Here is an 11131-nt window from a genome sequence, read left to right on the forward strand (position 1 = left end):
TGCACGGCTTCATGAAAATCTCTTAAATTTACTTTTGAGTAATCTCACAAACTAAACACAATACACAGATCCAAATCATAACCTCATAACCTCAACACAACCAAGGTGGCATTTTCACTACAGATCATTTACTGCAGACAAACCTATCACTCTGGCCTGAATGTGAAAGCATTTAACACATTTCAGCGTACTGAAAAAGCACCACGCAACAAAGAAAGCAACATTCAATGTAAACAAAAAATATATCTAATTAACAAAAAAATGAATTGATGATCCAGCCCTCCTGCAAATTATCCTTACATATTATTTTGAAGAGAGAGACATACATCACCTCCGGATGATCAATTACATTGATCATCTACGTGGGAAGGCTCTGAGATGACATAATGAGTAACTGGGTTTAATTTGTACTGTAAGAATGCCTACACCAAAAAGCCAGTAAACTGGGATGAGTGACACCAACAAGTTACATCTGTACCAAAGAAGTGCACCTGGTTATTTTAGTTATTTATTTATTTTTTATACTGCTTTGAGTGGTAAATACATTAAAGATTAGCTCATAGTGACAGGTGAGTCAAAACTGACTCCGCTGTACAGGATGTGCCTGCCAGAACTGATTATGCTATGGAGGTTGATGCGTGATTTACCTTGCCTCACAGGAAAAAAAAATTGTAGAAAAAGATCACTTTCACATAAGAAGTTTTATTTGTTGACAAAACTCAGCCATTGCTCCCTCCTTTTCAGCTCTGTTGCCTCACCAGGAATAAAGAAAAATGACAATATGCCTTCTTACATGTTCATCCAACTAGACAGCAAGTTTTAGTGATAACACACTGAGAATCTTCAAAAATTCACAATTTAATCAATCAATCAATTTTATTTATATAGCGCCAAATCACAACAAACAGTTGCCCCAAGGCGCTTTATATTGTAAGGCAAGGCCATACAATAATTACAGAAAAATCCCAACGGTCAAAACGACCCCCTGTGAGCAAGCACTTGGCGAAAGTGGGAAGGAAAAACTCCCTTTTAACAGGAAGAAACCTCCAGCAGAACCAGGCTCAGGGAGGGGCAGTCTTCTGCTGGGACTGGTTGGGGCTGAGGGAGAGAATCAGGAAAAAGACATGCTGTGGAGGGGAGCAGAGATCAATCACTAATGATTAAATGCAGAGTGGTGCATACAGAGCAAAAAGAGAAAGAAACACTCAGTGCATCATGGGAACCCCCCAGCAGTCTATGTCTATAGCAGCATAACTAAGGGATGGTTCAGGGTCACCTGATCCAGCCCTAACTATAAGCTTTAGCAAAAAGGAAAGTTTTAAGCCTAATCTTAAAAGCAGAGAGGGTGTCTGTCTCCCTGATCCGAATTGGGAGCTGGTTCCATAGGAGAGGAGCCTGAAAGCTGAAGGCTCTGCCTCCCATTCTACTCTTACAAACCCTAGGAACTACAAGTAAGCCTGCAGTCTGAGAGCGAAGCGCTCTATTGGGGTGATATGGTACTATGAGGTCCCTAAGATAAGATGGGACCTGATTATTCAAAACCTTATAAGTAAGAAGAAGAATTTTAAATTCTATTCTAGAATTAACAGGAAGCCAATGAAGAGAGGCCAATATGGGTGAGATATGCTCTCTCCTTCTAGTCCCCGTCAGTACTCTAGCTGCAGCATTTTGAATTAACTGAAGGCTTTTCAGGGAACTTTTAGGACAACCTGATAATAATGAATTACAATAGTCCAGCCTAGAAGAAATAAATGCATGAATTAGTTTTTCAGCATCACTCTGAGACAAGACCTTTCTAATTTTAGAGATATTGCGTGAATGCAAAAAAGCAGTCCTACATATTTGTTTAATATGCGCATTGAATGACATATCCTGATCAAAAATGACTCCAAGATTTCTCACAGTATTACTAGAGGTCAGGGTAATGCCATCCAGAGTAAGGATCTGGTTAGACACCATGTTTCTAAGATTTGTGGGGCCAAGTACAATAACTTCAGTTTTATCTGAGTTTAAAAGCAGGAAATTAGAGGTCATCCATGTCTTTATGTCTGTAAGACAATCCTGCAGTTTAGCTAATTGGTGTGTGTGTCCTCTGGCTTCATGGATAGATAAAGCTGGGTATCATCTGCGTAACAATGAAAATTTAAGCAATGCCATCTAATAATACTGCCTAAGGGAAGCATGTATAAAGTGAATAAAATTGGTCCTAGCACAGAACCTTGTGGAACTCCATAATTAACCTTAGTCTGTGAAGAAGATTCCCCATTTACATGAACAAATTGTAATCTATTAGATAAATATGATTCAAACCACCGCAGCGCAGTGCCTTTAATACCTATGGCATGCTCTAATCTCTGTAATACAATTTTATGGTCAACAGTATCAAAAGCAGCACTGAGGTCTAACAGAACAAGCACAGAGATGAGTCCACTGTCTGAGGCCATAAGAAGATCATTGGTAACCTTCACTAATGCTGTTTCTGTACTATGATGAATTCTAAAACCTGACTGAAACTCTTCAAATAGACCATTCCTCTGCAGGTGATCAGTTAGCTGTTTTACAGCTACCCTTTCAAGAATTTTTGAGAGAAAAGGAAGGTTGGAGATTGGCCTATAATTAGCTAAGATAGCTGGGTCAAGTGATGGCTTTTTAAGTAATGGTTTTAATGGGAGGAAGATGTGTACGTCACCCCTAGAGTACTTTCAGGATGGGTAATGTTTGCCCTTATGTGCTGGTGCTATGGTCACAACTCAAGAGCCAGTGACAACCTCTGCTGCTGAAGAACTAAGCCAATGTGAACATGACAAAACCTGCATCTTCTTGAATGGCTGCTTGAGGCTGGCTCCAAAAATGAGTCAAATATGGCTTTCTGTGCAGTCAACAGGGCAGCACAGTCTCATTTGAACCCCTACGTGATATCGCAGGATTTGACCACATCGGGGGACAGCCAGCACGAACACAACAGAGCGTCTCCAGGCAGAGTGTGGGAGTTTGAGCACAACCCATTCAGCCCAACTCGGTAAACGTAAAAGCAAACTCGCTGTCACCTAGCGAACCTGCCAGTTTAAAACGGTTTCCGCTGAAACTCCCATCCTCCAAATGGTTTGTGCTGACACTCCCACACTCCACCCGGGTATTAGTCTCTTCCCACAAACCACGCCAATTCTAATGGGAAAATGGTGTACTGTTTTGTTTTCAGCTGCAGTCACCGAAGCAGTTGTGAAAAGTGCTTTTTTTTTTTTGGTTCACAGTGGAGAAGGGAAGATGAGGTAAATGGGAGCGGTCATGTCAGTAAGTGTTAGCCTACACAGCTAACCAGAGTAGCTGCAGCCTTTCGCCTGCACAACCGCCTCAACACGTTTGAGCTCCGGGTCATAAACAAACCGCAACACATGTCCACTTTCTGCCCCATCGTCACTCTTTCTTGGCATTTTCACTTTGTTTGCATGTAATTTGCCCAGAAACTCAGAGAAAGTGCTGTGTTTCTGTCCCCGGAAGTACAAAAATTATGTCATATGTGTCATATTTTACCTCTTTAGCACCCACCCTCAAATGAGACTGTGCTGCCCAACTGTAACAATGGGCCATCTATCGTAGAGGAGCTAGCTGAGACATGTATGCACGTCATTTAGGAGAGGATAACTCAACTGTTCTAGACTAACATGATCCCAATGAACAACTTGGGATATGTGCCAAAATCTCTATCCGGGACAAACCAACCAAAAATGACAACGCCCTTTTATGTCGGGGGAGGTGATGGTCTAGTGGTTAAGGTGTTGGGCTTGAGACCAGAAGATCCTCAGTTCAAATCCCCGCCTGACTGGAAAATCACTAAGGGCCCTTGGGCAAGGCCTTTAATCCCCTATTGCTCCCGGTGTGTAGTGAGCGCCTTGTATGGCAGCACCCTGACATCAGGGTGAATGTGAGGCATTAATGTAAAGCGCTTTCAGCGTCTGATGCAGATGGAAAAGCGCGATATAAATGCAGTCCATTTTATGTCCCAAGCGATACTTCAAATACATATTTTCTAAAGTGCAGCAGCGACAGATTTTCCACGGTATAATTTATTTTGATATTTTAAGAGAAAATGGCTAAAATAACTGTGTCAACTTATTACTGCACATTCAAAGAAAACAAACATTTGCCAAATATAATGAAATTTTATTTTCAGTCATACTGTTATTGCTCGTACGAGCGATAACAGTCCACGGGCGCCTAATGGCGACTTCTGCTCCTACTGGCAATTAGGATGGGTTAAATGCAGTAGACACATTTCATTGTGCAGGGAACATGTTCTTCTGTACATATGACAATAAAATTCCTTTGAATCCTTGAATCCTTGTTATCAATGGAATATTGATTTAAAGTGAAAAATGCGAAACAAAACCTTAGCTGACAGCAGTATCTAGAGAAGGGCTGAAATGAGTAGTCGAGTAACTCGAATAATTAGATTACCAAAAATGTTCGAAGCAATAGGGGTGTCAGAAAAAAAAAAAATTGATTCACGTCCGAATCGCGATTCTTATTTATTATGATTCTGAATCAATCCAAAATGTCCAAGAATCGTTTTTTTAAAAAGCATTTTTTAAACATTTTCTTGCTTACTCACTGCATGTACTGTTTGTCAGGCAACAGCTTCCATACTACAGCGTGAGATGCAGAGTTCAGTGGCTGCAGCTTAGCATGGCGGACGAAGAGCTAATTCAGCCAGCACCGTCTTTGCTGAAGGCAAATGTTTGGGCGCATTTTGGATTTTATTATTTGCTGCGTAAGAAGGAGCTTGACATGATGTATGCAGTGTGCAAAATCTGAAAAATGAAAGTCAAGTACTTCGGAAACACTTCAAATCCACAAGCCCACATGCTACGCCATCACCCGGAGCTAAAAGGAGCGGAGCAAGGGTATCTGCTGACGACTGACCAGCGCTTTGCTAAACTGCCAGCCAACTCCGAACGAGCAAAGCAGATAAGTAAATTTACATCTTTAGAATCACTTGATTAACCTTGTAAAGCTGCATTTTCTTAAACATTTTTAAGTAATATAACTATTTCTCAGAGCTCTTTGAATCGAAAATCGATTCTGAATTGAATCGTCACCCCAAGAATCGGAATCAAATTGAATCGTGAGTTGTTGTATTATTCACATCCCTACAAGGCAAATTTTGTGCCTCGAAGCTTCGTTTAACGTTGTAGTACAGATGCCAGGCCTGTGTGTGGTGCTGTAACGTCCCCAGAAAAACAACAGAAGACTACAGCATGCCCATAAGCCATGTAAACACTAATCAAATTACTGCCTCAAGCTACCGCTTTCCAACGTGACACACAGAGAAAAATTAAGCCTTTTAAGAGAAATAGGGTCCACGCTGATCATCTGAAATAGACTGCGCATTTAAAGCGAAGCTGTGTGTTTGTCTATTTAAAAAAAAAAACACATGATTCGCTCAACGTGGGGAGTGACTATTGACTGGGGGGGTTGGCTGCCGTCTCTCTCTCTGCTCGGTGTGAGACGCTGGGCGAGCCACAGCTCCGTCCCCGGCCACACTGACAAACAGTTTCTGAACGATCCTCTCAGTAAAAGTCGACTCTTTCTTCTGTGTTTTGCTGACTCGCATTAAGTGTTTCACTTTTTAATTTTCGCTTTTTGGGCAATACACAACGCTTCACAAACATGGTAACTTGGGTTAAAAAAAAAAACATAATTTTTGTCTGTTTAGACAATACATCTTCCCCTAAAAAAAACTTCAGTGGCCTACTGAAACATGATATATTACCACCCATTTGAAAGTTACAGATGTTGGCTCTTAAAAACTAAAAGGTTAAATTTTACAAGTTGGGGAAAAAAAAAACCAAAACAGAAACCACAATGCCATTTCAGCAAAATGTCAAGATTTTGGGGCAGCTATTTTGCTATTTGCATCCAAATAAAGCTTTTTGCATGGGTTGTGCGGATTTTTGCTTTGATATTTTTCTCCTTTTTGATCCAGCATGCCTTGTTTTTTACACATCTTGGATATGCGTGGCTCTTCTGATTTACTAAGATTTTGGTGCAGAGACACTGTCCCATTGCTTAGAGTCCTGGACTATTGATGTTTAAAAACGCAAAAGTACTTTTTATCTGATTACTCAATTAATTGCCAGACTAATCGATAGAATACTCAATTACTAAAATAAATGATAGCTGCAGCCCTAATCTAGAGATCTTAAATGTTTTGAAGATTATCAGGCAAATTTCCCAAGACCCAATAATACATTAACACCAGATTAGTGTTTCTTTTTCAAACATGTAAACACAACAAAATCCAGATCGTTTGACCTAATGTTTTCTAGCAGTTTTCTCTTAAAATATCAAAATGAGAAATTTTACAGTCTTCTATGACCCTTCTAAACATGTATGGGTCATTCTTAACATATTGAGTACCTTGGAAAATCTGTAGGTGCTGCAGTTTAGAAAATACAGATGTGTTTGAAGTAACACTCGGGACAAAAAGGGCGTGGTCATTTTCGGGTTGTTCGTCCGTGATAAGAGATTTTGGTACATATCCTAAGTTGTTCATTGGGGTCACATTAGTCTACAACAGTTGAGTTACCTTCTCCTAAATGATGTGAATACATGTCTAAGCTAGGTCCTAGACCAGGGGTAGGCAACCTGTTCCAGAAAGAGCCATGAGGGTGCAGGTTTTCTTTGCAGCCACTGACTCCACCAGGTGATTTCACTAATTAACTGATTCCATCTGCTCAAAGTGATATTAATCAGTAAAATCACCTGGTGGAGTCAGTGGCTGCAAAGAAAACCTGCACCCTCATGGCTCTTTCTGGAACAGGTTGCCTACCCCTATCCTAGACTATAAGAAGTTTGTGTACATCTTTTGAGATAAATTTGGCACCTATAGTATTAGTTATCAGGTATCAATTGCTTGGTTTAGCAGTTGATCACTTTTCAAAGGGATCAGACTCTTCAATAAAATCAATTTAATGTATAACGGTTCATTTCAGGTCAGCTTGGTGTATAAATCTCATTCTTCCAGGCAATGACAGCCATCAGTTGGCTGTTAGAAGCAAGTTAGAAACCAAACCAAACCAGATGATTTCAATAAACAAGCAATACAGCCCGAGCATGTTTTCAGCGGGTGGCCAGTCGCAGAGGTACGAATTCTCGCCTTTGGATTCACTTCACCAAAAGTGATGTATACCCGGGCCCTTCCATTGAAGCCATATAACCCACATATGGACAAATAAGGCACTTTGATATATGAAGTCTAATGGTCATGAGTGACCCCGATGTTCAGGAAATTCCAATAATGCTGGTTTGCCTCCATTATCATGGTTTGGGGGTGAGGGGGGCATCACAGACCCCCTGCCCTACATCCCACTGGCTACACCCTTAATTCTGACCAAAGCTTTTGAACGTCACAATATTATCTGCCCAATGTGTAAACAAACAACAGCCTTCCACAAACTGAAGCACCGACAGGTTTAATCACAGACTCCAGGATGAAGTGTCCTTGAGCAAGACACCGAAACCTGAACCGCTCAATTGTGAGACACAGTGGGGGGGGGAGAAGAGAAAGAAAATGGTAATGAGGGCAACGGGGCAAAATAAAGGCTTAATAAATGACACCAACATAAATAAAGCTGTCAGGTGGATCAGATGATGACAGTCTGGATATTATTACAACAGACAGCTGCCAAAATGCAGACTTTGAAACCACGGGTTTAACAAAAAAGGATCAACTTATTAACTACCAGTCCATAAAAAATAAAAAAAACATCACACGAAAATAAGCACATCGGAAATCAGAAATACTATGAAACAATAATAAAAATAGAAAATACACCATAACCACCAACAGTAGCTAGTAAACGTAAAGTCTCAGAACGGCTAACCGGTTAAGGTGGAACAAACTCTCATCGGGTTTACAGGTTTTTTATTATTTATTGTAAATTTCATACATAATGACAGTTTTTTTTTAATGAACTCCTCCATAAATTAGCCGGACGTTGGTCTCTCGTATGCTAACCACGATGACCATCACAGGGTAATTTGAAAGTATAGCTGGATTTATATCAGTCAGACTAACTTCAAGTGAAGAAAACGTCAGCTAAAGTTAGCAGAATTATTTATCTTGGCAGAGAGAACGACCTCTCGCTGCGCTCTGCTGAAACATGCCGAAATTTAAGTGTTTCAGGCTGTAAAAACTTACCGAGAAACAGGCTCAAGACCCCGAAGCACAGCCGGACTGTCGAAGGTTCCATTCTTATGTCGCTTATTCCAACTATTTTCTGTGAAACTCGCCCGAAAAACTTGAGCCGAATTGGAGTGAAACGTAGCGGCTCGACCAAAGCATCGAAACTCTTCCCCTCCACCTCCACCTCCACCTCCTCCCTCTTCTCCTCCTCCTCCACCTCCTCCCTCTTCTCCTCCTCCTCCCTCTTCTCCTCCTCCCTCTTCTCCTCCTCCTCTCTGCAGGTGCACAGCGGAGCGGCAGCCGTCACGTGACACACGGTTTTCCAAATCAAGAGCCGCCAGCGCCCTCTGCTGGTGTGATGCGCAAAGTGCATTCTAGTATACATAGTTTTGTCACTGAAGGTTACTATTGAAATGTAACAGTTTAGGTACTCTTAAAAATGTCATGAGCAATGTTACTACCTGAAATACTTTTTAAAATTTGTTTTCTGTTTTAAACTAGATAATAAAACTGAAAAAAAACTTCTACCTGGCAGTGTAGACCTCATAATGATTACTGTCAAACATTTATTAAAAAGTCTTCAGCAAAAATTAAATTAAAACATCAATATTCTGATTTTAAAGACTAATCATCAAAAAAAAGTATGTAGACTGCCCAGGGAAGGGAAGAAAAAAAATTAACCACTGTTTCAAATTCTACGTCCCCCCCCCAAAAAAAAATCGGTTCGCCACCGCGCATGCGTCATTGCAGAGCTCAGCAGCTCATCTGACACAGACTCTCTTCACCCAAAGTGAACAAATCTATTAAAGTGATTATTAACCATCAGATGATAAAGGTTAAACCTCTTAAAGGATTCTAAAGTCAGTTTTAAGCAGAAATGAGGCGATAATCATGACGCTTTGAAATGACATAGGCGCAGTGATCGCAACAGCTAGCAGCTCGTGTAGCTGCGTCATGCTAATCGCTTCCTCTGTCTTTTCTGATGAAATAATGCTGAATTTATGTGGAAATGATTGTTGTACAAAAGCTTCAGCTATCTGTCGCTGACAGAGATGATGACTGGAGGCAGTTTTAAGCAGAAACGAGGTGATAAACAGTGAACCGCGGCTGACACACAGAAATGACGCATGCGCAGTGAAGGCAGGGCGGACCGATTTTTAGGGGAGACCGTTCGGTCACCAACACCGCCTCTAGCTATTTTGGCGCCTTAGGATTGTGCGCCTCCCCCACTCTGCTCACACACAACATCCCAAACATCAACGGACAACAGACCTTAACGGTTTAATTGTTGATCAAACACACCAAAATAACATAAATAACAATGAAAAATAATTAAATGAAATATAAATAAAAGCAGAGTTCTTCTTCAGGTTTTGTACAAATATTTAGAAAGTCCTGACAGCTGCCACAGTATAAATAATAAAAAGGTGCTATAATCAAACAATACAAAACAGTGCTAAAGAATCTATATACATAAAGGGCTACGTCTGTTTGTCTGTCTGTCCGGGATAAACTCCCAAACTATAATATGTAGCCCTAAAAACTATATATATTCTGAATCCTCATGACATGGGGAACAAACTGGTACCATTTTTTTAAAAAGTTGAACTGAAAATTACCCCCAAAATAGCCATTTATGTAAGACCACACAGTGTTGTACCATGTGCGATAAACTCCCAAACTATAATATGTAGCCCTAAAAACTATATATATTCTGACTCCTCATGACATGGGGAACAAACTGGTACCATTTTTTTTAAAAGTTGAACTGAAAATTACCCCCAAAATAGCTGGCTGTGAGTATGACCAGGCAGATTCAAATTTCCAGCCCTGTATATGTGTTGGCCATCTCTGTTTATTTAATCCCTTTCTTCAGCTACTTTATGTTCTCAACTGTTAAGCACCTGACTGTCCTGTACAACCCAGTTTGCCTTCCTGTCTGAATACATTCATTTTATGTTTGTAAAATTGCAATGTAAAAACAGTGAAATACACCACTACCTCAATTTTGATTCATTGATATTTACATTTACTGTTACCTACCTTTTGTGTGTAATTTTGTTATAAATTTGATTGCAAAACAAAGTCTGCATGAAGGACTTCAAATGTGTTTGAAGTCCTTATAGTTCTGCTGGACAAACTTTAGCCCATTAACTATTATATTTATAAGACATCAGCATTACGAAAACAAATGTTGGGCAATTGTTTTGATTAAAATGATTAGCATTTGGCTTATGTCTAAAACAGGTTAACCCGGGCAGCGCCGGGTACCCCAGCTAGTATAAATATAATGCAATGCTAAAATACCCTCCGCCGTATGAGCATTGTCTTCATTATAACTTGCAATCATTTAATTGGTATCCCAGTGCAAAGTATGTATGTACAGATAGTAAATGGACTGCATTTATTTAGCGCTTTTCTATCTGCATCAGACGCTCCAAGCGCTTTACACATCAATGCCTCACATTCACCCCGATGTCAGGGTGCTGCCATACAAGGCGCTCACTACACACCGGGAGCAACTAAGGGATTAAGGACCTTGCCCAAGGGCCATGAATGATTTTGAGGCCAGGCTGGGATTTGAACCAAGGATTCTCTGGTCTCAAGCCCAACGCTTAACCACTAGACCATCAACTCTCCTAATATATATATATATATATATATATATATACACAGTAATTATTAAGAGCCTATTGTCTTGCGTACAATTTGTACATGTTCAATAAATCCCCTCTATTTGTCTATATATCAATCAATCAATCATAAACAATATTTACATTTGAGCTTTTGACAAGCGTGGAAGTTAGCTTTAACAGAAGTTAGCGTGCATGCCAACGTCAGCGAAGTGTCTTGTAAATCACTCTAGAGGTGTTACAAGGTTACAAAAACAGCATTGTCTGTTTTAGAAGTGTTTACTTCTTGCTAGATTTTACATAATATATGACA

General features: G+C 40.2%; 1 protein-coding gene across 1 annotated transcript in view; it reads right to left on the reverse strand.

Annotated features, from left to right (window-relative positions):
* cxadr (CXADR Ig-like cell adhesion molecule) overlaps positions 1-8347 on the reverse strand; it is a 154630-nt gene extending 146283 nt beyond the window's left edge. Inside the window, exon 1 of the mRNA XM_034179014.1 lies at positions 8201-8347. Within this exon, the coding sequence (XP_034034905.1) occupies positions 8201-8252 (52 nt within the window). The 5' untranslated portion in view covers positions 8253-8347. The remainder of the gene's footprint in view (positions 1-8200) is intronic.
* Between the last annotated feature and the right edge of the window lie 2784 nt (positions 8348-11131).

Source organism: Thalassophryne amazonica, chromosome 9, assembly GCF_902500255.1.
Source record: "Thalassophryne amazonica chromosome 9, fThaAma1.1, whole genome shotgun sequence".
NCBI classification, from domain to species: Eukaryota; Metazoa; Chordata; class Actinopteri; order Batrachoidiformes; family Batrachoididae; genus Thalassophryne; species Thalassophryne amazonica.